General features: G+C 44.1%; 1 protein-coding gene across 11 annotated transcripts in view; it reads right to left on the reverse strand.

Moving 5' to 3' along the window:
• Positions 1 to 370: 370 nt before the first annotated feature.
• The window catches only part of ENAH (ENAH actin regulator), a 129,775-nt gene continuing 103,136 nt past the window's right edge, over positions 371 to 27,009 (reverse strand). For 6 of the 11 annotated variants that reach the window (XM_032838835.1, XM_032838842.1, XM_032838836.1 and 3 more), the window contains 11 exons: positions 19,224 to 19,540; positions 17,319 to 17,429; positions 14,613 to 14,917; positions 13,556 to 13,701; positions 13,349 to 13,406; positions 12,669 to 12,717; positions 10,770 to 10,836; positions 8,081 to 8,143; positions 4,848 to 4,926; positions 1,912 to 1,969; positions 371 to 1,093 (listed from right to left, as the gene is read on the reverse strand). In XM_032838835.1, the coding sequence (XP_032694726.1) occupies positions 1,056 to 1,093; positions 1,912 to 1,969; positions 4,848 to 4,926; positions 8,081 to 8,143; positions 10,770 to 10,836; positions 12,669 to 12,717; positions 13,349 to 13,406; positions 13,556 to 13,701; positions 14,613 to 14,917; positions 17,319 to 17,429; positions 19,224 to 19,540 (1,291 nt within the window). In that variant the 3' untranslated portion in view covers positions 371 to 1,055. The remainder of the gene's footprint in view (positions 1,094 to 1,911; positions 1,970 to 4,847; positions 4,927 to 8,080; positions 8,144 to 10,769; positions 10,837 to 12,668; positions 12,718 to 13,348; positions 13,407 to 13,555; positions 13,702 to 14,612; positions 14,918 to 17,318; positions 17,430 to 19,223; positions 19,541 to 27,009) is intronic. The other 5 variants (XM_032838844.1, XM_032838841.1, XM_032838845.1 and 2 more) reach the window with 2 other exon arrangements.

Here is a 27,009-nt window from a genome sequence, read left to right on the forward strand (position 1 = left end):
AAAGTCACAAAATAGTCCTCATTATTATTCATGCAGGTAACTGAGGAAAAAAAGTGCAGAAATTAAAAGAAAAATTATTCCTTCCCTTCCTCCCGCCTCCCCCATACTCTACAAAAGGTTTTCCCTGGGACCAGGCCTTGAAAAGGCCGCTACGTGTTAGTGGGACATGCATTACTGTCTGCAATTAAAAAAGCTAATTTTGTGGTGGTTGTAATTACATTATAAAAATGTCCACATGCATAAATCTAAAAAAGGTTGAAAACCTACAGTAAGTCTACAATATATTGTTTTACATTTGACCACTGGTGTGTTATGTAGGAGTCATAGATTTTGGTAAAGCATTTTAACAATTTAGGAAGGCATCTAAATCTTTAAATTCTGGACGAATTTTATGTTTTAATCTACAAAATTGCATGAAGGCTAACTCGAGAGACTTCCTATCATTCTAAAATTCCTCAAGCCAGACAAACCATTTTTAGGACACTTTCTTATAAATATCACCCTTGGAAAGCACATACAATTCCATTTGTTCCACATTTTAGGATCTTAACCTACACAGGGCTGATCTCCATCCCTCACGGAATATCAAATGTGATAGGAAGACAAACCTGAGAGAAACATTTACAATACAATTGTGTAACTTGCTCATTTCTTCATCAGCACTCTCTGAAAACAAACTTCTTAAGCCTTTCTCCTCTTTATTTTAGCAATGGATTGTGAAAAACGTGCGATTTTGTCTTGACATGAAAATATTTCAATGCACGGCGATCTTGCCTGATAGGTTTAGTATTTTCTGCATAACTATGAAACAGGAATTCATATCCGACTCTTTCATCCTGTTGAAAAGGTCAGAAAAAAGCAGCAAACTGGGAGGGAAATAGCTTATCGCCAGAATAACGCGTCTGAAGGCTCGTGAGGATGTTGGTTTTCCTCTTCCGACTGTTTGTCTCCACTTTCTTCTCGCAGCTCACAAATGTAGGGGTTTGTTGTTAACAGCTGTGGTTCGCAGGGCTCTTTCTCCAGACTAGAGTCCTATTCCTCCTCGGTTCGTCTCTCTACGCAGAATTGGACTTGCTCAGTTCTTGCCTAATCGCTGGGCATGAAAAGGAAACGTATTTCAAGTAAATACAATGGTGAGGTAAAATCAGTGAGAGATTCCTTCTAAGAAACCTCAGTGGCTGTCTTCAAACTCCCAGTAACAGAGAGCCAAGCAGACCCTGCATCTGCTGCTGCACAGACTTTGGTTTTCTTTTTTTCTTTTCTTTTTTTTTTTTAAAGATTTTATTTATTTATTTGACAGACAGAGATCACAAGTAAGCAGAGAGGCAGGCAGAGAGAGAGGGGGAAGCAGGCTCCCCTGCTGAGCAGAGAGCCAGATGTGGGGCTCGATCCCAGGACCCTGAGATCATGACCTGAGCTGAAGACAGAGGCTTAACCCACTGAGCCACCCAGGCAGCCCCAGACTTTGCTTTTCTTAACACAGAGACGGTACTAGCTTGTGTGCACAGACACACACACACACACACACACACACACGCACATGCACACGCTCATTCACACTCTCCCTTTCGTGTCCACAATGATAACACGGACGTTGTGGGCTCAGAGTCCATAGAGAAGGCAGCAGGTTGGGATGTGAGGCCAGAGACAGGCCCCTCTGCCTGGACTTTGTTCTGATGTTAATCAACCCCTGTCACGTAGGGACCTCGTTTAATCCCAATTTTTACAAATAACTTCCACCGTAAGAAGGAGAGGGCTCCTTTCTGACATCCTAAGCCATGTGAAGGGCAGGATACTATACAAAATTGTTTTATACCCTCAAGTAATAAACTGGTTACTTTTTATGTGCATTTCCTTAAAAATGGGTATTCTCCAACATTATACAGTCAGCAAAGCTGTTTATATACTCACCATCAATGAGCTCTTCTTTTAGCTTTGTTAATTCTTTTCTCATTTCATCTAAAATGTCCTAAAATATTAGAGAAAAACATCAGAAATACAGGGAGAAAAAATTACTGCTACAAATATTCTTGTTCACATAGAATTTTAAGAATGCATGAAGTCTGCTGTATGGTTTCTGTTGCCGGACTCCCTCCCAGACAAAGGCTAAGCGCAGCCGGGCAACTCGTGTTTTAACAGTCTTCCCAGTGTTCACTTCTTTCAGCCTAGCGAAACGGGAAACATTATAGTGCTTTCTAAAACTAAAAATAATTCTATCATCCAGAGAAAGGTAGGCTTCAGGTGATTTCTAGAAAAGATAATAGCTCTGCTTTTAACCTTGTCTTCTGGGAGCAGCCTGGAAGATGGTGCGTAGGGCAATTTCAGGGAACAGGAGATGTAAACCAGATAAGCAGATCCTGGCCTGTGTGTGATCTGGTTTGAAGTATGGGGTTCCTTAGGAATCGCACTATGGCTGTCAAACCTCCCTTCAAGGAATCCGAGACTCCCCTGGAGCTGCCTCACGGGCGGGCTGCCCTAATTGGCAGAGGCGAGGGTGGATAGGCCCCACCTGGATCTATGTGGTCTGACAGGGCGGACGCAGGCACACGCAGCCTCTGAGCACTGGAGACGTGGCCAGTGTGAAATGGGATGCGTTGCCAGAGTAAAACACACACAGATTTCAAAAACTTAGCATTAAGAAAGTAACGTGTAGTAATTCTTTAGTAATGTTAAAATATTGATTACATACTGAAATACTATTTTAGTTACATTAAATTAAATTAAACTAAATACATTAAAATGAATTTCACCTATTTCTCCCTACTTAGTTAATATGGCTATCAGAAATTTTAAAGTACTTGTGTGAGCCCTGTTTGTATTTTGATTTAATACTGTTGTTCTAGATGCTTCTTCCTCCATGAAAACCACTCCACCTTAAAATATTTCGCAAAATCTGTATTTATAAATTCACTTTGAAATAACGGACCATCACCCCACCCCCGCCCAAACTTAAAAAAAATCACTGAGAACAGGGGCTCCTGGTGGCTGAGTCAGTGGGGTGTCTGACTCTGATTTTAGCTCGGGTCATGGTCTCAGCATTGTGAGATCAAGCCCTGCGCCGGGCTCCGGGCTGGGCATGAAGCCTGCATAGTACTTCCTCTCCCTCTGCCCTTCCCCTCCCCAAATTGCCAAGAACAGTGTCACATGCCAGCTGAAAGGGCTCCAACACGGTGACACAGTTTGACACCTACCCTTTGAATGATTAGTTTCCACTATGGGACCTTTTCTAATACTGCACACCTCAGGTAAAATTAAATTTCTCTAGTTTAAGGTTCATTTTCTTAAAAAGCTTTTCATGTTTAAAATAAGGTTGAAATTACCAATTAGTATAATAACTCCTCCACTTTACCAATGAGGAAATAAGCACAGAAATTATTAGCACAGACTATCAGATATCCTTACTCAAATTATAGTAAAATCAGCCCCAACAGGAAACCTTTCCTCTCTTCTCCACTACTTCAGGTAGCCAAAAATTTACCACGTGTTCAAGTGTGTGTAAGCATCTACTTTAAAGTGTTTTTAAGAAAAGAAAGCCATGTTTAATATACAGGAAAATTAGGGCTTGATCATCAATGACCTCAAGCTTCCTTTTCAAACTATATAACTCAAGTTAACTTTTCTAATAGCTTTGCAACATAAAAATCAGATTTATCTGAAATTGGCTTTGAGGAACGATCTGGGCTCTGATCCTGACTCAGCTGCTGACCCAGCCATGGGACCGAGCCAGGTAACTCCTCAGAATCTCAGACGCCAAGTCTGAGTCTACACACTATCCCACAGGCCTCCCACGAGGACCAGAAAACAGCACCATACTAAGAGCCCTGCTGACGCCTGGCCCGCACATCTACCGGCAGGTCAGTCCGAGGCTATGACAAGGACTGGTGTGGTCACTGCTCTCAGAGGCCCCCAGGAATGTGGGGTAGGACGACCAAGGAGACAAGACCCTGCTGGCGGCAGCAACTCTGGGTTCCAGTCCGTGAAACTGACCATTGTCTAAGGTGTGTACACTGGCCCTCCTTTAAATTTTTCTTAACACTACCAATTTTTTTAAATTGTTTTACCTCTCCTGGGAATTAAATATTTTAAAGCCCCACAGCTCTTCTCACCTATCAGTCCTTCCCCTTTCTTGTTTGAGTACCTATGTGTATAAAGCAGAGGTATCCAAAATATGGACAAGATCCTTTTCTTTTACAGAAAGTTGAGAGAATTGTTCATACTGTTTCGTTACTTGTCTCTCTCACCTAGCTGGGTGAGTGCTCACCATTCAGTACATAACATGCTCATTTTTGATTCCTTAATGACCACTGGCCCCTGCCCAACCCTATAGAGTTATATACTTCTACAATAGTTTCTTAGCATAAATTCTTGGAAGTGAAATTATTTGGTTCAAAGGTAAAATATTTATTTATTTTTAAGGCTTGTGATCTGTTTTCCTAACTGCTTCCTAGAAAATAAAAGTATCCGAGAATGCCCATTTCCCCGACATTCTTGCCAAAACCAGATTCACTGGGTCCATTTTTGCCAATGGTAAATGGAAAGTGTAACCCCATTTTCCTTTACAAATACATACCACGCGCTGACACTGAAAGCTGACGTTACACCATTAAGACACCTGCCCCACCCTCCACCACTGCTGGAACTTTATGTGAAAACACTGAACCAAAAAAACGAAGATTTGAAAAAAAAACAATTCGGTACTCGTGTTGCTGTTTCCTTTGTACAGAAAGATCTAAACTCTATTTCCCAGTATATTCATCATCCGTCAAATGCCAGCACACCAGACATTTTTACAGAGAAAGCAGTGCACGCGGCGGGAAAGGGAGGGAAAGCTGCTGTCAGGCGCCTACCTGCTTCAGCCTGTCGTAGTCTAGCCCCTCCGTCTGGACGCCGTTGGCACTGGGCTGTGATGAAGGTGCAGATTTTGGTCTGTACAAATGGAATTTCCAGGACAGGTAAAAAATACTTGGGATGTTTAAGGAGTTCACAAAAAACTGCAAATTTATCAACCCAACATCAGATTTCGGTACTTTTCTTAAAACACAGATGTTAAAAAGTTAACCGTCAAAGTTGCAGCACTGATTAGAACAGAAAATAGGAAGCATTTTTCACTTTGCTCAGTGTTTCCAGTTCTTTGTAAAGAAATCAGACAATGGTGACAGGAACACGTTCTCTGCCCAAGAGATGGGAAACGGGGCCGTCTGCAGCACAGTGACCGGGAATGGACACACCGGACGGACGAGCTGCGACATCAAGGCCCAGGGAACACAATCTCGTTCTTCTGAAAGTGTGCAAACCAACCACCAAGATGCATCAGTTTACAAATCCGATGGTTTATAGAAAAAGCCACTTTAGTAATAAGCACATGATCTGTTCCATGTGTTTCATGCCGTTTCAAGCATCCAAATAAATAAGAATGCTGGGGAAATAATTAAAAGATTCATATCCAGTTGGCTATGTGGCTGTTTCCGGACAAGTTTTTATGGAGATGCTATCTGAACGAGTTTCCAACTACTTACACAAACTTATTTTGCCTTAAAAAAAAGAAAAAAAACAAAATAGGGCAGTGCCTGGGTGACTCAGTCAGTTAAGCGTCTGACTCTTGGGTTTCAGCTGGGGTCATGATCTCAGGGTCGAAGGACTGAGCTCCACGTGGGGCTCCACACACCATCGGGAATCTGCTTGGGATTCTCTCTCTCCCCCTCTCCCTCTGCCCCTCCACCAGGAGCACTCTCTCCCTCTCAAATAAATAAATCTTTAAAAAAAAAAAAGAAATGCCACACAGATGCAGTTTGCCAATTATTACTACACGCTCAGAAATTTAGCCTCTCTTAAAAATTCAACATGAAGAAATAAGTCTTAGAAATTAGGTATGACTTAAGCAAAAGCTTCAATAAAATAAACCAGTCATGGCTCCTCTCCCATTCCAGCAAGTAGAGAAAATCCCAGCGGAAAATCTAGAGTCTTAACTGGGCACTCCTCTACATTTTGGTTTAATACCAGTAAGTGGCCACAATTTGAGTTCCACAACTCAGTGCAGATGAAAACTATCAGCTGAGTCATGGATCTTCAAGTTTGCAGAGGACCAACATCACAAATCTAAACCAAAACTGGTATGCCCAGTAACTTCTCAAAGTTATGATTTCATAACTCTTAAAGGCATATTATGCTCCAAACCCACAGGCATTGCTGGGGAAGATGAAATAGTAAGTTAATTTGCTTTCATATCAAACATAACAGCTTAACATGTTGTTATATAAAGCAAGTCGATCAATTTCATTTTATGAGACCTCGGCTGCTCTGCTTGGACGAACCAGGGAAACCAACTTTCAGAAAACTTAATTCAGTAAGCCCTGAGCGAGGCACTAGGACATAAGAACACTTACTCCCAGGACGTATTTCCTTTCCGCTTTGCGGAAGGGACTGCTGCACCCCCTGGTCACAGAAGAGGCACTGAAGGCCCCGGCAGGCAAGGCAGGCGCTGTGGCCACAGGCCGGTCTGGGGAACACCCCTGACGGTCCACACACTGCATTTCAGTCACCCACGCTGCCTGGCCCTGCTCGCCAGACTCACACTCTTAATTACTTAGCTTCTCTCTCACTTTTCACATTTAAGTGGTAAAATCAGTGAACGCTTTTCTCCTAAGTTATATAATGAGTATTCCCAACGTTCATATGAGTATCTACAGTATGCTAAAGTTAACCGGGCAGTGTGTTATGAATATATCTGTACTTATTAAAAACACAACACATTACTGTTCCATAATAAACGATCGAGGAAACATGCAATTAAGAAATTTAAATTCATGCTAACATGCAATCCACCACCATCACCATGATGATTAACTAAAGGGGGGAACTTTTCATACTGAAGGAAAGAAGTAATCACCACTCTTTTAAAAAAGGTTTATTAACGTTATCCTATCAAGGGGCCCTAGTGGGAAAGCAGCAAAAAAACTGAGAAGATTAACAGAAGATCTCATTAAATGCTATTTCCCTATGTCCTAGCAAATTTTCTAAGTAAGTCTTCTGGTGACAATGATTAAACTACCTTGAGAAAAGCAGGAAAATGATTTCATGCTTGTAATATAAACATTTTATGCAGATTCAACTGACTGGCAAACTTACCAAATATTTTTATCATCAATGGCATGAAAATAATTTGGCCAAATACAGTCTGCAGAACTCCTGACTCACTGCCATAGGCACCCTTCCATATACTGTTTAAGTCATGTTCCTAGTAGACTTTCACTACTTTCACTTGCACAGGATAACATGGGCGTACCTCGGTTATTTATAATCTATGGGTTTTCACCACAACTGACAACAAAGTATGAGGCCTTCCCAGAGGTTACTGTGTTACCTCGAAACAGCTGCCTAACAACTACCACAGTATTTAAAGTCCCTGTTCTGCCAAATCAATTCTAAATATAAGCATGAACACTTGAGGAGTTTTAAAAAATAGTCAATTTCTTTAGTTAAGAAATACGTGTTTCTTAATTTTAATTTTAAAAAAAAAAAAAAAAAAAAAAGGTGTCACAGGACTCATCCTAGAAAACCAGCTGCCCAGGATGGGAGACGTCAGACTGGGAAAGGCACGTAACCTGACCCCAAGTGCGGACAGGCCGGGGATGTTCCTCCAGGAATACGTTTCTCGCAAGTGCAGCTGTGATGTAGTCCCGTGTTCCATGAACTCCCAGTACGAGTCTCCTGCTCTACCTTTTAAAGGCTGTCTCAAGCTTCTACGAAGAAAAGCCTTTAGAGGAAAATGCAACAGCTACCGAGGGCCTGGAGAAGACACAGGCGGCCTCATACACCACTCCAGCCTTGCTGGGGTATATGCTGTTCATATGTATCCTGATCCAACTAGGGAATCAAGGCAGGAGAATAAACCCTATTAGCTTTCCTAATCAAAATCTCGTGTTTTTTAAAAAGTGCTCTAAATAAAGCTAAATACGAAAGATTTGCTCTTCCTCAAGTCATCTCCCTCGTGGTGATTACCAATCCAGGTAGAAAAAGCTCAGCCCTATCCTGAACATGTTATTCCGAAGTCTCAAACCACAAAATCACACCAGGATGATACCTGTGTAATGAATCATAGGACCTGTTGTCAAAAACAATCTGATTTTTCCTTGGAGAATCCCGTCTATGAAGGGGAAAAAACCATTTAAAGGGAAACACAATAGAACTTTTAAAAAATAATGCGCACTATGTTCCTGTTTTATAGATTTGTAGTCACAGCCGAACAATGAAAGGAGTCCATTAACCTTAAAATGATAGTTTTTTTTCCCAATATGAAAGGAGGTACTCGGACACTAATTCTAGTTATGTAACATACTTGTTTGATAGCTGCAGAGAACGAAAAGTAAATCGTGGTGCGTTTGCGATGACCACCTTTAGAGAGTGCACACATAGTAAAGGCTACTCCACAAGGTACCAACAAGTACAGAAACATAGTAGAAATCACTGTAGCCTTAAGTTCGCAAAATTAACTCTTCTCAGAAAGAAAGAGTGTGAACTCTCTTTCTACCTTGAATATAAGATCTGTGAGCTCTTACTGAAAACCGTATAACTCACAAATTTATCAATGGGACATTCTAGTCATAGTTTAAGGTAATTTTAACAACATTTTTGCATTTACCCCACTACCTGGCATCTTCACTGAATAAATACGGCACAGTGTAGCACCTCACGTGCATGACCGGAGTCAATCCATCCCACCCTAACACAACCTCGACATGGACGTTTGTAAGAGAAAGGGGTTCTTTCCCCACCACGCAAGGATGAGGTGCACATCAAGTGGCCATATTAATACAATGGTTCTCAGCAGGAATGGGGGAGAAAAGTTGGGAAGAAAAGCCACACAGTTTAGTCCTTCCAACATACTTGCAAAATCTTTTTGGCTTAAAACCGCTTGGTGTGAAATTTTAAGACACGTTATCACTGGCTGGCTCAAATCTATCAAAAGGTATATGAGTGGTCAGAAAACGACCGGGCGTTTCCAAATTTTCATTTCAAGAAAGGAGAAGAAAACCAACCTACCAGAGCAGAACACCATTATGATACACTGCTAGATAATAAGAACCAATACATGGTTAATCTACAGAAAAGTCCTAAAAATGAAAAGGTGACTTTCAGAACACTTATTAAACTTCCTTTAGAAGTCTGAATAATCTTTTAAAGACTATTTTTTAAATGAACCTAAACACATCAAGGAACTTTTATTCCACTTGGGAGAACCCACTTCATGTCCCTCCATGGACTTAGGGTTTGCTCAGGCTCACCACAGAACCCCTATCAGTAAGGTACAGATGAAGAGTAGAGAGAAACAGGAAGATTCTTCCCTGTCCCATTTCTGTCTTCAAAAGATACATGGGACATCACAGTTCTGTGCTCTGATATGTACTCGATAAATCAGGCTTCAAAATGTGCTAGTGGAGAAAATCTATAAAAACTACCAGAGACACACTGGGAGGCCACATCAATCAGGTATCTGATAAACGTAAATGTGTAATTTTCTACTCTGTTGAAACCATGTCCACCAAAAGCAATTCTTGCATTTCCTCCTAAAATAAAATACATTCATCTTATAGTCACTGAGAAACTAAAAGCTTCTACATGGTTGAAAAGGCTTTGAGGAACTAAAGAAACTGTGCTATCACCAAATCCTTCCTACCAGCACAATGAACCACATAAAAACAAGTCCAAATTTAGATTTAGGCTAACATTGAACAGATTTGTGACAATGTGAGGTCTATCCTTGTTTTTTATTAGTTTTCTATTATTAGAGCCAAGTTTGCTTTTTAAGAGGTAAAACTAAAGCAAACAACTCAGAAAGAAAAGGCCAAAACCTTTTTAGTCTCTAAAGACATACTTTTTTTCTGGAAAAAAAATGTAAGTCCTTTAAACTATCTCATAAATCCAGAAAAAGTTTCATCTATGTTCAAGACCTGAGATATAAATTTAGTATGACAATAAAATATGCATAGCTAAGAAATGCTGAAATTTGCTAAGACCATGCCTCACGGCCCGTGGGAGAAACAGAAATTCACTAGTCTTGTTTCTGGGCACTCTTTCCTAAGTTGATTTTAACTAGAAGTTTCAACTGAGAGAGAAATCAATCTTTCTACTTCACAAATTCAAAACTTCAGGTTTTGTTTTGCTCTCTCTTAAACATTGCAGGCATTTCTCTCCTGCTGCCTTTCAATTTAAAACATAGCAGTTTCTTTGAAAGATTACATTACCAAAATGAAGGTTGTCATTTTGAGACTACTGGGGAAACGTGACTATATCACATAATATCATTGTTCAATGTTAGATTTCTTGAGAGCGATAATGGTACTGCGGTTACACAGGAGGATATCCTGGTTCTTAGGAAAAATGATGAAGGATTTTTGCAAACTGCTTTTTCACTCTCCAGAGGAACACAAAGGCACGTCTCTTTTTTCCCAATGGGGGCAAAACTAATAACTGGGGAACCTGGGTAAGGGGCACACGTGCATGTGCTCTACTATTCTCTCAACTTTTCTGTAGTTTTGAATTTTTTTAAATAAAAAAAGTGGGAGGAATAAAAGTGATTTTAAAATTTCAGACAACCTGTCTAAACAGTAAGCATCCAGACAATCGCTAGGAAAAACACCATGGTGCTCAGCAGGAATAGGATTCCAGGTTTTATCTGCTTCTCTGTACAATTTCAAATCCACCACTAGAGCCCAGAGAGGTTAATTTCTTTTAGATACACGTGTAGCATAAAAGTCAGAAAGTAGACATACCTGGAGATAACAGGTGACTTGCTGCCATTCATTGTATTTGTTCTTTCCCAAGGTTTTCTTGTTGGTTCTTTAAAAATAAGGAACATAAGTTATGAAGTGCCCTACGTGCTCCCAGAGTAATTAATTGCAAAAAAAAATAACGAAATATTAAGTAACCTTTTTTTATTTTTTTATTATTATTATTTTTTTAATTTATTTGATAGATCACAAGTAAGCAGAGAGGCAGGCAGAGAGAGAGAGGAGGAGGCAGGCTCCCCGCTGAGCAGAGAGCCCGATGCGGGGCTCGATCCCAGGACCCTGAGACCATGACCCGAGCCGAAGGCAGAGGCTTCAACCACTGAGCCACCCAGGTGCCCCACGAAATACTAAGTAACCTTAAACATGCTTTTGTACAGATGAAAAGTTTTTAGTTACAATTCTGAACTTTAATTAAAATCTATTAAGGATCCTAATTTGTAGATAAGAAGATATTAATAAGCAAGTGTGACGAGCCCCCTGGGAGAGCCGCAGGCCGTGAATCTCTGACAGCGGAGGCCTACAACCAGGAGGCGCACCACCTCTCTAGCAGAGCAGGGCTCCCTATCAGAGACGGATGTCTCAGCTTGGGGCCCGGGGAAGCGTTAGGGAGCGCAAGAGAGAAATTATGAGCAAATCTCTATAAAAATATGGTCATCCCCTCTGGCAGGGTGGGGCAGATTCATAGTTCTTCTCAAACTGTACATGGTTCTGTGACTCTAACTTACAGTGGAGTTCTACAGTTTTTGTGTTCTTAGTAAAAACATCTGTGTTAATTTTGGCTTCTGGAAGAAAGATAAAGCTATTACAGTAAGTAGTTCATAAACCAGAAAATTTTTAATGGAAGTAACATTAACAAACTGAGCTGAGTCCTATTTAGGAAAAAGTCACAATATTTACCACAGTACAGCCTTCAAAATATTGAATAATCACCATTCAATAAGGAGAATGTGAGATTCTTTTTTCCTTTTTGACAAATGGGTCGCAATCACACAGACTTTTTTTTTTAAGAATTTCTTTCTTTCTTTTTTTTTTAGAATTTCTAAACAGTGGAATTCCAAAGGTCCCGGACAGTCTCCAACTGAAAATGGATAGGAATTAACGTGGACGTTTCCCTATAAAACCATGGCCATTATGGATGTTAACTCATTGAAATGACCAAACTTATTCCCATCACTTTATTTTAAACTAGATAAAGAGCTGAACAGGTAGATCTGCTCTTCGCTTTGGCCAAACACAGGGAACGGCCCCTCCCGTCCTCGTCGACCCCGCACCGGTCAGGTGCCTCCAAGGGCAGGTAGTTTGTTCATATTCTACGGAACAGCCTCGCCACCTAGAGTCCTTGACATCAGAAACCTCACGGAGCTCAACACCACTTCCCCAAAGCTGTAACGAAGCCTCTTTTTTCCTTAAAAATGAGAAGTCTTAGTTCCCCGATTGTCTGTATTACCCAGAGGCATGGTCAAAAGGACAGCGCTCTCCATCTGAGAATGTTTTGAAATGGACATTAGTGCTAACTGCGTGCTCACCACGTCTCCACCTTTAAAATTCCGGGATTAAAAGTCCTTCCCTTCCATCTAATCATATACGTCTCCATGCTCTAGTGAATCACCTTAAATCATCAACAGCTATACACATGGAATGTGTAAAAATTAGGATTTTCGAAGACAGAATCCTCAGATTCTGATCTTTGGGTTTTGACGGATCTTTTCATATCACGAAGGCAGAGGACAAACAAGTCGCTGCTTTTAAGGATGAACGAAGAACAACATTTCCATCACCAGGCAGGCACTTGGCTCCAACACGGGTAAACAGGGCATTTCCAGTTGAGGAGTATTAGTATTTCAAGGTTCATAAAGGTTAAAAGAGAGCTCCTGAACTTACCGGGTGTACTTGTCGACGAGGCCTTAGAAGTTACAGGCTCTGACTCTTCCTAAACAGACAGGAACACTTATTAACCACACGGAGACTACCAGAAACCTGGAGCAGAGACTCAGAGGCTCACACTCGTCCACACCCAACACATCTGCTGCGTTGCCTGCCGTGCCCTTCATCAGCCCCCTCTGCCTTCCACCGCAGCCCAGACCTGCCTCCTCTGTCCTCCACAGCCCCCGTCCGGCACTGGGCACCGCTACCGAGCCAGGCGTCAGGGCACCGGAGCCCAAAGGTGGCAGGGAAGCCACGGTGCGGCGTGTCCGACGGGGGCACGCGGAGCGGACTCGGGGCGGGGGCACAGCTAATAACCACAGGGCTCCCAGGGGATCAATCTAATTCTTTCCTTTTCAACTCGAGGAAAGAGAGACCCGAAGAGACTCCAAATGCCGAGCAAAGATGCGGCACTGGCTCCCGGCTGAGCGCCGTGCTCCCCCACTGCAGCCCCACCCTGGCCCATCTCACAGGAATGCTCTGAAAACGTGACACACCGGGCTCAAGACAGCCGTCTGTACCATGTGCAGAGCTGACGTAAGAAACTGAACGTCCAGCTAACCTTGGACTTCGCTCTCCTAAAGAGCTACGCCTGGCTTTCCCATTTTCAGTTGTGGTCGACTCTCCTTACTACTTACATTTTTGTCCTCTTTTTGTTCTGTTTCTACCGTTGATCCCTTTTCAGCAATTCTTCTCCTAGAGAGAAGGGATATCCGACTTTTAAAAATTCATCTTAGTGTAAGAAATACTCGGAAAGGGAAGAGCCACATCTAGTTACACTGCACGTGGCCTCAACGAACACAGCCCTCTCGGTTCTGAACGCGTTTACACGGTTGCTCACTCACCTCCTGGCCAGCAGGGCGCTCATCTCTTCCATCAGCCCACTGCCTCCTAAAGGAAGGGGTCCATTCCCACGGCCCGTGTCCGACTTCAAGGAGGCCGCGTTCACACCGACGGTAGTCCCTCCGCTTGGGAAAGAGCCATCCTCCATCTTAATGAGAATACAGACAGATAGTAAACTCCCGTGTTTAGGACCTTAATTTCAATACAAACATCCAGATATTATTTTTTAAGTCTTTCTAAGAACCTGTGGCATGACTGATACTAACATTCTATTAATCAGTGGAAGTTTCATCCCAGTTTACACCAACAATAATGGGATAAAACATTATCACGTCTCCCTGTTCCCTACACTGAGGACACGTCACTGTTGTGGCAAAAAAAATGCGTAATCTGCCAAAACATGCATAATCCAAGTGCAATCTTGAAGAAACTATTGGGGAAACCAAACTGAAGGGCGGGCTCCAGAGTCAGCTCTGTAGACCTCGCCCAAGTCAACCTCAGGTATGAAACTATGAGGAATTGTCCCCAATTTTATGGCAAACTCGGGACCTCACAGCTAAATGTACCAACTGATCTCGGGCTAGAAAAGAAAAGTGCCCTAAAGGACACTGTTGGACAATACATGACATTTGAATCCACTTGCAGAATAGAAGAGTCCATCAACTAAACCCCCCATTCCTAAGCACTCTCCAGTGGGCGTGGAGGTCAATGTTCCTGTTTCCACAGACCACACACTCCAGCGTTTAGGGAAATGGGGGTGCAATGTGTCTGACTCACTCTCAGTTCAGACAAAAAAGGGAGAGTATGTGTGTCCCACAGAAGGAAACCCATGCACAGAGAATAATTAAGCAAATATGACAAAATGTGAAGTGGTGAGACTGCGCAGTGGGTTTACAGAAGCTGCATTCTCCTGACTTTTCTGTAAATGTAAATTACCTCGAAAATTTTAATCAGTGAAGTAACACTGGGTTCATGAAAGAAGGCAGTAAACAGGCTACCCCAGTCACCGAGGAGGAAGAGGCACAAGCAGACAGCACAGAGATGGGAAGATGCATTTACCCGGGACACTTTCCTCAGTTTCGCTCCGGCGATGGCAGCCGCAAGTCCAGTCAAAGGGCGATTGTCTTCAGATGCAGATCCGGCAAAAAATCCAGATGCAGGGAGTGGGGGAGCGGGAGGCGGAGGGGGAGGCGGGGGTGCTTGATTAGGAAGAGGGGGCGGCGGGGGCGGGGGTGGAGGCCCTGTAGCAGGGAGTGGAGGTGGGGGCGGAGGCCCCGGGTGGGGGTGCAGCACTGCTGGAGCCGGCACTGGCCCCGGAGGGAGTGGTGGGGGGGGCGGAGGTGCTGGTGGTCCCAAGACAAGGCCTGAGTGAAAGAGATGTTAAATAAGACCGTCAACAACAGAGCCACACGGGGCGACCTCGTGGACAGGGATGTGGGATGCCTCAAACATTTCCTGCCTATTCGTGAATTCTATTTAAAATAACGTTTAAAGTCTAGATCAGTGTTAAAAAGATACTAAAATGCAAAGCCAAGTATGTGAGGTCTTACTTTAACGTTAGAGCTTTATTAACAGAACTGTGCGACAGTCACCCAGCTCCACCTCTGGGGTTCCCAGGGCTGGGGAGGTGCTTCTAAAATCTGTGATGGAGGCAGCACCCTGAAGAAGCAAGCCTGTGCAGAGGACTGCAGTTAGGACGGATGGAAATAACAGACCCCCAAGAGTCTGTGTGAACCTGTCACTGTTGAGACCCTGGAGCCTACACCTGTGAAGACCTGCATTTACACTCTGAGAGATGGCCACAGTGGCTGGACTGAGAACAGGATGGGGGGGGAGGGGGGAGGGGGGTGGGTCCCCAGTTCAGCATCTTAAAAACGTTCCGCCTTCAAATGCCATGTGTACAGAGTCACTGAAGTGAAGGGATCTACCAGGACAAATACAACCTGAAAGTAACAGCCGGAAATAATTAAATTAAATGATACAGAACTTGAAGCTCCTCCTAGTCTAGAAAACAGGATAAGAGAAAAACGTCTCCAAACCTTGTAAAAAATCACAGAAGTGAACGAGAACTCATTCAGTATCAGAAGACCAAATTAAAAGGGGTATTTTAGGACAAATAAGATGCTATTCGTACATGGGGTGGTAATTTTTTTTTTTTAACTGTAAACAGCAGCAGCTCTCAGAGGAACACAGAGCAAAAGACTGCTTCTCTCCCTCAGGCTATGGGCTGTAAGGGCTCGGCAGGTGGGTCACACGTGATCTTGTCAGGCTCACGGTGCCTCCCTGTCTGGTATTACTGTCATGGGACACAAGTCCTCATGCACTAGAATTCCGACTCAGTGTTTAAGCATAACTGATGCATCCACAAGGAAAACATATTTACACACACAGCAATAATAAGTCTTATTACTTAAGAATAAAGATTTTTTAAAGGATATTTAAATCTAGGCTATAACCCTGGTTCTTTTTTTTTTTTTAAAGATTTTATTTATTTATTTGACAGAGAGCAATCACAAGTAGGCAGAGAGGCAGGCAGAGAGAGTGAGAGGGAAGCAGGCTCCCCGCTGAGCAGAGAGCCCGATGCGGGACTCGATCCCAGGACCCTGAGATCATGACCTGAGCCGAAGGCAGCGGCTTAACCCACTGAGCCACCCAGGCGCCCTATAACCCTGGTTCTATGTACAAATTAGTTGTCACGTTCCTTCCTATAATTCCTGCTAAATCCTATCACTGCAAAAAAGGTGGGACACCTGGGTGGCTCAGAGGGTTAAAGCCTCTGCCTTCAGCTCAGGTCATGATCTCAGGGTCCTGGGATCCAGCCCCCATTGGGCTCTCTGCTCAGCAGGGAGCCTGCTTCCTCCTCTCTCTCTGCCTGCCTCTCTGCCTACTTGTGATCTCTGCCTGTGAAATAAATAAATAAAATCTTAAAAAAAAAAAAAAGAAAGAAAGAAAAAGGGGGTTGCCAAGCATCTCCTTATTCACTTACGGAACCAGGTCCCTCTCTCCTTACAAATAATCTAAACTTAGGAGACCACGTCCTCCCTCCCCTGTTACCATGATGGCAAGTTGGGGCAAGGGGAGGGGGTGGGAGGGATAACTGTGGAAGATGCTTTTTCTCTTCCTGTCCCTTCAGGCCACGACTTCCTGTAATTCTGTAGCATGGAATCGGCTGGGGCACACATCATGCCTGCCATACTCCCGCCACCCCTTTTGCAGTGTTGGGCTGCTCCTTAGGATTCCAAGTGTACCTAGTCTAATGTGGGAAGCCCAATACAGGAGAGGCCAACATGAAACAGGGCCCAAGAATCGGAACTGTTCAGGAGGAGACTCCAGGATCACACACGTCCTGACTTCAGTTGGGAACCAAACAGAATCTCTCAATTTCCCACAAATTAGAGGAAGACAGGTTAGGTCATGTATTTACCATGTAGTTAAATGTGTCAAGTAACGTTTTCCTAGTGGGGTTTACAAGGGATGTGCCGCGGAGGCCCTCAAACACGGAACACCCCTCCAGCTACAACGCTGCGGGAGACACCAGACCCCAGTCAGTTCGGACACTCCTCACGCGGATCCTCTGGCTGCACTTAACCCAGCAGAAGGAGCCTCACTCTTCTGCTACTTGTTTAAATTCCAGAAAGTCGGGCACAGTGACACAGGGCTGCTCGCCTCTCCAACCCACCCCACCTCCCCACGCTTCGAGGCAGTGACATCTGCTGACACCACGTTTCCAGGACGCGTTGTCAGCAGCACAAACGGAAGCCTTACCCTGTTGGGCTGGAGTCTCGGCCGGCTGAGAGGCTGCCTGCAAGCCTGGCTCAGAAGCAGAGGAGTCCCCCAGCACAGAGTTTAGAGGAGTCTCCGCAGAGGCAGGGGCAGCTGCAGAGGGAGAAGGGAGAACACTAGGCTTGGATGAGGGAGTTGAGGCAAGAGGGGTGCTTGGAGGAGGAGAGGCTTGAGATCCACAGTGTGAGCGCGGTGCGAGGGAAGGCAGCGGAGGCGGCGGCGGCGGCGGCGCTGCTGGCCCTGAGGTAGGCGGCGGAGACACTGGACATGGGACAGAGTCAAGCGGCCCATTGGGTGCTGTTGGTGATGGAGGCATTGGGGGCACAGGAGAAGAAACACAAACAGGGAGGACAGGCCTGGGCCCAGTCGCTTTGCCTGGGGGGCTGCTAATCATTACTGGAGGAGATGGAGGGAGGGGCGAAACAGTGGAAGTAGACCAGGCACAGGGCTTCGCAGCTGAAGGCTGAGAGGAGGGTGTGTTCACAGGAGAAGAAGGCCGAGAGTTTTTATTCAGAGGACGAGGAACTGTAGCGTAATGGGGAAGAACAGGGTGGAAGGCTGAACCTACAGATGCTGCAAAACGTGTCGCTGAGTGTCGAAGTGGTGGTGTAGGGGGTGTGGAAGTAGGTGGCAAAGCGGTCACTACAGCATAGTCGGGAGTGGCCTCCGACACCGGAGCTGAGATGACTTTAGCATAGGATGGAGGAGGTGCCGAAGGAGGCTGGCAACTGGCATACTCAGGAAGTGGCGCGTTATACAGGGAGCTGTCGGAGGATGGAGCTGCACAGAAGGTGGGAAGCAGCAGCAAGGACAGGATAAAAAAGGAGAGAGAAAAAGGGAGCTAGTAAAGCCACAAAACCAGCATTCAGACAAAATGTACAAATGTAGACCACAGTTAGTACCCAAGAACTAAGCACGTGTGCAAGAACTGATCTCACCCGAGAATGTGTGAACTCGTTCGTGCATTTTGAAACCCAGAGGAGGAAGAAATGTTTTCTATTTAGCTGATAAGTATACGGATAAATTGCTTAAGCTTATCCCTTGCAAGAACAAGACTATCTTAATTCTAATTGTTTAGCCCACTAAAAGGACATTAAAATTACAGGAAGAGGACCACAAACAGAAGAATACATCTGCTGGTCTTTCAAGAACAACAAGTAGCGCAACTGGCAAAAAGTTTTTACAAAGGGCTAGGAACCCCCTATTCAATGCTTATTTGTGGATAAGTGTTGTTTTGTCGGCTATCACCCCAGAAAATAACTAGGCAGTTAAAAACAAATATTGCAAACAACAAACCAATCAACCACACTGGGACCCACAGTGAGACCTTTGATATAGGCATATGGAATAGAAAGATTATTCGGAAATCCTATTCCAATAAATGTCAATTTTAATGACTGACTCAAATTTTCACTTTTCTCTTAACCCTTAGGTCTTTCAATAAACTCCATCGGATTTAGACATTTTCACTAAAATTTTGCAATACCAGGACATCCGTAAACTACTTAGTCAGTTTTAGAGAGGGTATTTTCCTCCTTTGACAAGTCTAAGTGCCATCAAGCACATTTCTTGAATCCTATAGGATTCAGGACAGTTGAGGCAACCGCAAAAGGGAAAGAGATTCCTAGTTCACGCAATATAAAACGTTTCCCATGAAAAACACACTTGCACTTTACAGCCAATTTACTGTCAGTCAGAAGAATTAGAAAGCCGGACTACAAAGAGCTTTCCTAAGTCTCCAAGCAGTAAGTGCCATACAGAGAGGACTAAGAAAGTGGTAAAGTAGCAAGTGCTGCATGTTTTGCCCTGTCCTCCCTCCCCGCACCCAGTGCCCCACACCTGGTGCACCCCGCACCCCCGCGGCAGAGCCCGGCCTGCACTTCTTACCGGCGGCCGACAGCCTGCGCTCACGCTCCCACTCCAGCTGCTCGCGCTCCAGCTGCTCCTGCCGCTCCCGCTGCTCCCGCTCACGCTCCCGCTCCCGCTCCCGCTGCTCCTGGCGCTCCCGCTGCTCCTGGCGCTCCTGGCGCTCCCGCTGCTCCCGCTCGCGGTCGATCCGCTCCAGCCGCTCCCGCTCCAGCCGGTCCTGCCGCTCCCGCTCCCGCTGCTCCCGCTCCAGCTGCTCCTGCTCCAGCCGCTCGCGCTCCGCCCGCTCCACGCGCTCGCGCTCCAGCTCCTTTTGTCGCTGCTGCTCTTGCAGCTGCCTGAAATGTAAAAATGTTAACAATCAGAAATATGCAACAATGGCTACTCCTCACTGACAGCACCCACTCATCCAGATGAAGCTCTGCGTGCCTTAGTTCTGGGGCAGATACCAAGTGGAGCCTTCGATCAGCCAACACCCACCAGTGAAGAGATGGGAGCGGTCAAGCAGCCAGCGTTCCAGACAGGAAAACGACTCGGCTGGATCAGCCACACACAACACCAGCGTCTCACTCTAGTCTGCACTGTTCACGAATGAAGTACTACAAATAAATGAACTCCTGCTACCGAATGTTCACTGTACAAGGAACACATCCCTTCAGCAAACACAATGGCTGGCTGCAGCCGCAGCTCCGCGGCAGCTGGCTTCCTTTACTTTTGTGCCTTGTCCCTACGGCTTTGGAAGGACCGCCACCAGCAGGCTGGCTAGGGCAGAAATGGCACCATGTCTCAAGATTTGGATACATGGCTCCAAACTGTGTTTGGGAATGGTGACTGGGCCCACAAGCAGCCCGAGAGATGAGAGCTCCCTTTCTCCTCTCCAACAGTGAACACCATCACCGTTTTTACCGGCGGCCAAGAGGCTTGCTCCCACGGACAGCCCACACCATGCCCTTTCAGAGCGCAGCATCTGACCCATGGCTGGACGCGCGCTCAGACTGGCTTGCTCCCGGGAGAGTTCAGATTCCATGCTCATGTGAATAGCTCCTTTCTCTATTAAAGGTAATAATAACCCTTTGTCACAAACGCTGGTTGTATGTATTTTCAACTGTTATTATTGCTTTTTAGATGCCTTTGATTTTTAAAGTTTCATTTAAAACTACAATGTGTTAACTTTGTTAAAGTCGTGATCTGGCTTGTAACTTTTCCACTGAGAGTCTAATGCTGGTATTCCTTTATGTGATCTGCCTTCGCGATCTTTCTTGGCCCCTTCTCACAAGGTTATATAATTACACGTTTTTACAAAAAAACTCTTAGTTCCTATGAAATTCATCTTGGGTTTGGGATGTGTAATAAATACTGAGCTACATCACAGCACCATTTAGTTGCTTGTGGTCCTGATTTGGCATGCCAACTTCATGTGTCTTCACTGTTTCTGAAATTCCAGCATGTTCTGGTTGGTGGATCTGTTTGGTATGGTACCAGTTCCTTGATACTCTGCCATCTGAGATAAATACCTAGTAGGGTGCAACCATCCTTATCACTCCTTTTTGAGTTTTTCTAGGTGATTTTCAGACACTCAGCTTCTTCTGGGTACATTTCGGAATCCTTTGTTAAATTTACGCCTTCCACCAAGACCTATCCTTCTCAATTCTATTAATGCTTTATTAAATTTGAAGATCAGTGAGAAAAACATTCATGTATTTTAATCTCCTTGTCTAAGAATGTACGGAATGTCTCAGTATTTGTGCAATTAAATTAAAAATCTCCTTTCACTCTAGGACTTCACTCCTTCACTTCTAGAACTTATGCTAAAACTTGAGGCCCAATGTATATGGCTCTGAAACATACAGTTTAGTTTCAACTTCCATACGTATAGGTAACAGAGCAAGCAAATGTCTCCAAGTATCCAACCCAACCTCAACAATAGTTTTGGTATAAAAGTTAACTCTCCCCAAAATAAAAAATAGCCCCATCTTATATGTATTTCATAGCATTGTAGGTACGATTAAATGAAGCTCTTTAAAAAGTTCCTGGGGCATAAAAACACTCAATAAATGTGAGCTACAATGGGGAATTTCACATGTGGACTTCTCTTGGACTGGCTAATACACCGCAGGGTTCCTAGGAGAGGCACAGCTAAGCGACAGACTGTGGATGCCAGCCTTTGTCCCTCCCAGCACTACCAGGATACCACTTTTTCTCCAGAAATCTCTCCCCTTCATGTTTCCTAAACTAACTATAAAAAGGAAAGAGGCCACTTGACAAGTGAGCCAATCCCACTTGTCTCAGAAAAGCAGGAAGGCTCTCTCTGGGCCTATCCCTGTACTTAACAGTACCTGCATGGTGTGTGTGGGGGGGGGGGGTTGGAGCCCAACGGTGGCGCTCTGTGTGAGCGAGCGGTCGCTGCCTCAGACACTGGCCACAAAATTCTAAGGCAGACCTTTAGGGTGCGGTACTGACATCGTGATCCTGGCGGACAGAGCACTGGCTGCCACAGTTTCTGAGGGGTAACAACAATATTGCCGCAGGGGTGAAGGCAAAAAATTCAGGATATTCACAAGGATGTTCTCAATAATAAATGAGAGAAGAGTTGGCTAAATAAATGAACTCAGCCGGGACTTATATTTAAAACACACCATATGTGTCAAAAAATAGGAGCACACACTATACATGTGATACTCTAAGCAAGCTACTGGGTCCAGAAGGGAAAGACACACCCGTACTATTCTAATTACAACGCACCTGTGTACAGAAGCTAAGGGAAACTGTTTAGCTTCAGAGTGCGGCAGCTCCCCAAGAAATCGAGGACGAAATGACACAAGTTCCTAGGCCCTTTTCTGTTCCCATGCCATCTCTTTCATTTTATTCTTTTCAACACAATACAGGTACATAAAGCTTATTAACAAAAACTAACAGCTCATTGCTCCAACCTTCCCACCCATTTCCAATTACTGTCAATTCTTTTGGGACATTTCTTTGAACTTCAGACACTGCCTACGGGTAACTCCTGTGGCTCCCTCACCACATCCAAGCCTCCCCCAGCACAATCACAGGAGAACACACCTTCCTGGTGAAATCGATATTCAGAATCTACGTTTTTAAGACAGCTACACCGTACAGTATCCTAAGACTACACTACATTTCTCTTCTTTATTTATTTTAAGTCATCTCCACACCCAGTGTGGGGCCGGACCTCAGGCCCCTGAGGATCAAAAGTCGTAAGTTCTTCCAACTGAGCCAGTCGGGTGCCCCACGCTGCATTTCCTACTGACATTCTTTGGTTTGTTGTGTTGTTTTGTTCTTTTTACCTCACAGGACACGGCCACTTCTCCAAGCCACACATGCTTTTATCACAAAAATAAACTCAAGCCACACACAGGAAGCCAGATCTCAAAGAATTACTGCATGACGGCATTTACAGCCGGGATTCCTGATTTAGGAAGATTATTCCACATGTCAGAACGTCGTATTTATTCAAGGGTTTTCAGTCTTTCAAGATCAAGAATGTCTACTGATATAGGAAAGGAGTATGGTGCCAGAGAGATTCCCCAAGCTCATGGGTAGTGAGTGGAAGAGGCAATTCACAGAGCTGCAAAAGATTTTCTTAATTTGAAGGGGGAAAAAAGGAGGTGATGAAACTCCCCGGTAATTTTTAGCCTGCTCCCTGAAGGGATGCACATCTAAATATATTTCCCAAAGTGGTGTGTCAGAAAGAAAATCTCAGGCTTACAAATCTTTAGTGGCATGAATAATTCCCACCTTAAATGGATGATATATAAACCTGACATTCATGTTTTGACCTCTAAAGCAGGACATCTATATTATCTTTTTAAGGGGACAGTTTCCAAGTTTATAAACCCTGCTTTGCTTAGAAGCATCACTGCCGACTCACAGACAGGGAACACACGTGACTCTTCTTCCCAGAGCTACATCTACAACCGTTCTTTACTCACTGTTACAACCACCAGAAGACTTCCTCACAATACAAGGGCTTGAATTCTGAACTATGCAAGAATTCTGCCAGACTAATTCTTAAGCTAGGATATGTGTTTTACATCAACTTGGAAGTTTCTGAAAAAATATACAATTTTTCAAAGACAATTATAGGGCAAATGACCAATATTATAGCCACCAAGAGCATTTAAAAAATCATCAGAAATCGTTCCTCCCACCACCAAAATACCTACTTCCTCCAAAGAGCCATCCCCAAATGTAAAGAGATTCCCAAAGCACTAGCCAATGATGAAGTTAATAGCTTTTTCTTAAATATATTCAGACACAGATTTAGTTTATGTTGGCTCAAAGACTTTTTTTTTTTAAAGTAAGCAAAATATAATTAAAGTTTAAAAATAAATTTAATATGGCTTTACCTATGCGGCAGAGTGTTAGGTTGGTCAAGAACATTTAAACTTTGACACAATGAAGTAGAGGAGAGCAGATCTGGCAATCAACCTGAGTTGATAACATTTAGTAACACTACAATGTTCCTGACATTTGTCAGAAAGAAAAAATTACATGACTACATTCTGATCACATCATGTGGATATCTCACTTCTCTCTTAGCAAACCAATGGAAAGTGGACAAAACAAAACAAGACCATCAAGACATCACGCTGTGGGCCGTACTTACAGGAGGAGGCGGTCGACTCTCGGCCCATCCTGCCTGTGAAGGCCGACTGGGGGGCTGTACACCCTCATTGCTGCCCGCTGCCTCGTGCTGGGACAACCAGTCCCCTTTTATAACTTTCAGGTAGCAGTGCTGATCTGCTAACTATTTATAGACATTAACTAAATTGAGTTCTATGTTGAGACTAAACACAGGACTGAGTCATGTTTCTTAAATACGTTTTCCATCACTGTCGAAGAAGCCAAATATTAGTAATATGAGTAGACACCAAAAGCTGATATTAACAAATGAAACAAAAATGAGTAGAAAACTAAACCATACTAACATCATGGGATGACAGGACTGACTAACATCCAAAGTCAACATTTGTTTCTTCAACTTGAACTCACCCTCACTGAAGGAAAATAATGAAATGTATAAAATACACTCACAGCAGGAGGACAAAGTTTGTAACAAAACAAGAATCCTTCCCTGGGGAGGGACCCTCCCTGCTCCTGATTTCTCTCTCCAGAAGCAACTACTTTCAATCTGGTACTGAGCTTGTGTTTCTAAACACCATGGTGTGCTCAGAGCGGCTCCTTCTTAGCCCCCAGACTGCCGTTCTCCCGCACGAAGGAGCGCATTCCCACCCCTTCGACCCGCAAAACCTCTCTCTCCTCATTCTTCCAACCAAACCACACTGTCACTTCAGTCACATTATTCATGGCTGGTCACATTTACTTTTCAGAGCAATTCTTCCTTGTTCTGGTGTTAAAAATCACTATTTTTTTTCACTGATTCTTTTTATTTACACTATCCCTGCTTCACCCCAAACTCTCCAAGAGAACGATGAAGCCTCTTGAGGTAGAGCCTGCCCCACTCCTCTCTCCAGCTTCTGGTGATGGCTGCTATTTCTCGCTGTTGCTTGGCCTCCAGATTCATCACTGGAGTCTCTACCTCCAGCCTAGGATCTTCTCCCCATGTCGGTCTCTGCCTTCACGGGGCCATCCTGCTTCTGTATTTTTTCCTCTTCTCAGGACATGTCGTACTGGATTAAGAGGGCCCACCCACTCCGGTATGACCTCATCTTAACTAACTAATCTATCTCCACAAAGCGTCACATTCTGAGATACCGGGGATTAGGACATATCTTCCTTGGGGGACACAATTCAATCCGTAACATCCCTCACCAATACTAGTTTGGAAATTAGAAAGTGGATGGCCATTTCGTATCTGTCATGTTACATAACCGATGGGCTTCAAAGCCCAGTTGACTTTCCTAGACAAACCAGATTCTAAATATTGTTTAAACTAAATGTTGTTTAAACTTTTCTTTAGTAATTAATTTCCTTTTTGGAACTATTTCAGAAGCCTCGAAAAAACAACTTAAAGAGTAAGAATTCTTAGTTATTAATTAAAATAATCCATTAATAATTTATGGTTCTGAACAAAAATCCTACAAGCTTGTTAGGTGTACCCAACATACATATGCCTGAGAAGCACATCACTCCTATCATTCTCTCCCCACCCATCACTCAGTTTGACCACCAAGTACAAACCACTTGCCTGCCTTCAAAAATCAATTCCTAATACCCCTCACAACAGCTGACCTAAAAGAAATACATAGTTTATTATAACATGAACTTCATACTAAAAACAGAACTACCCAAATCTTACAGGTGAATATTAAGATGCAAATGAATCTTCATTTTCATTGTCCTTTTCAGTAATGGTGTAGAAAAGAGTCAGTTAGGGAGCCAAAGTTAGTAAGGTCCCAAAATAAAAGTTGGTCAAGGGTACTGTAACATGCCTCTGAAAATAAAACCAAACACAAGAAAATTTATTTCTATATAAATAACCACAGGAAGTAAGTTTTGGAAATAGAATTTGTATTGGAAACCCAACTTCTGAGCAGACCACACGGTGTATCCCACCACCACGTCTCCTCAGCTGCAGACGATGGTCCCACAGCCTCACACTGCTGCAGAGACGAAGGCCAATGCCAAGCCTGTGTGTGAACACGTACTCTAAAGCATCTTCTTCCAAGTACAGTTTCACCAGGGGCAAAAACAGATCCTGTAGGATGTAGGCAAAGGAAATGGCATATACCTTTCTCATAATTTGAGAATCCTAAAGTGTTAAAAAGCAAAGTGCCTTTTTATTATACGACAAATTCAGGAGAAAAACACTTTACAAGCTGGATACAACCTACTTGTCCGACAGTTCCATCAGTCCCGTGTCACAGGGCTTTCTGCACCCCTGTGCATCTGCTCTGTCTACCTGGAATGTTCCTCCCTTCAAGGACCTCAAGTTCCTACTCCGCTTCCTCTTCAAGGAACGGCTCCAAGCGCATCTCCTCAAGGAGGCCTCCCAGCATCTCCCAAACAGCACAGACAGAAAAGTCTAAGCAGCGTGAAAGTGGGGTGTATTATCTTATTTAACAGTTCCCCAAGCCGTACAAACACATATATTTTCTGCCTCTGATACCTAACACCTACAGATACATGAATTCAGTACCAGAAGCTACTTGGCTTTTTCTCAGAGACTTTATTCAGGTCTCTACTCTCAAGGAGCCTAGAATGTTCGCTGTGGAGGCAAGGCTGTATGAATTACATGGTAAAATATAAAATAAGAGAGTGTGTGATGAAGCCGTAGGGTTCAGAAAAGCCACTGGTACACCTGGAGAAGAGGCTGCAGACAACAACGCAGTCAGAAGAAGAAAACGCTGGTGAGACAGCCTGGAGAGAGGAGACAGGCGTGCAGGGCGGATCCTCAAACATCAGGCCAAACGGTGAAGCTGGATGTGAGCAGGGCCGGCCCTCGGGAGTGCTGAGGGTGAAGCGACACAACAAGACTGTCTCAACTCATACTCAAGTCTCCCCGCACTCCCAAGATTCTACTGGAATTCCAGAAAGTTGTATCTGTCCATAAACAAACTCATGACGAAGCAGAAAACCAAGGGGTCGTCAGCAGACCAGCTCTATCATCAAGGTCATGAAAGCAGGAACGGCAGAGAGGAGTGTAGGCCAAACCTCTCTCCTCAGTTTCCATAGAAGGTATATCCAAGTGCCCATTCAACCTCTTTACGTGGATGTCCAACCTCACCCTCATGTTCTCAAAGTTCACCTCTGGTACCTCCCAACGAAACCTGCTCCGCTCACAGTCTTCTGCATCTCAGTTAAGCACAACTCCATCCTTCCC

Source organism: Lontra canadensis, unplaced genomic scaffold (assembly GCF_010015895.1).
Source record: "Lontra canadensis isolate GAN:19392208 unplaced genomic scaffold, GSC_riverotter_1.0 scaffold106, whole genome shotgun sequence".
In the NCBI taxonomy this organism is placed as follows: domain Eukaryota; kingdom Metazoa; phylum Chordata; class Mammalia; order Carnivora; family Mustelidae; genus Lontra; species Lontra canadensis.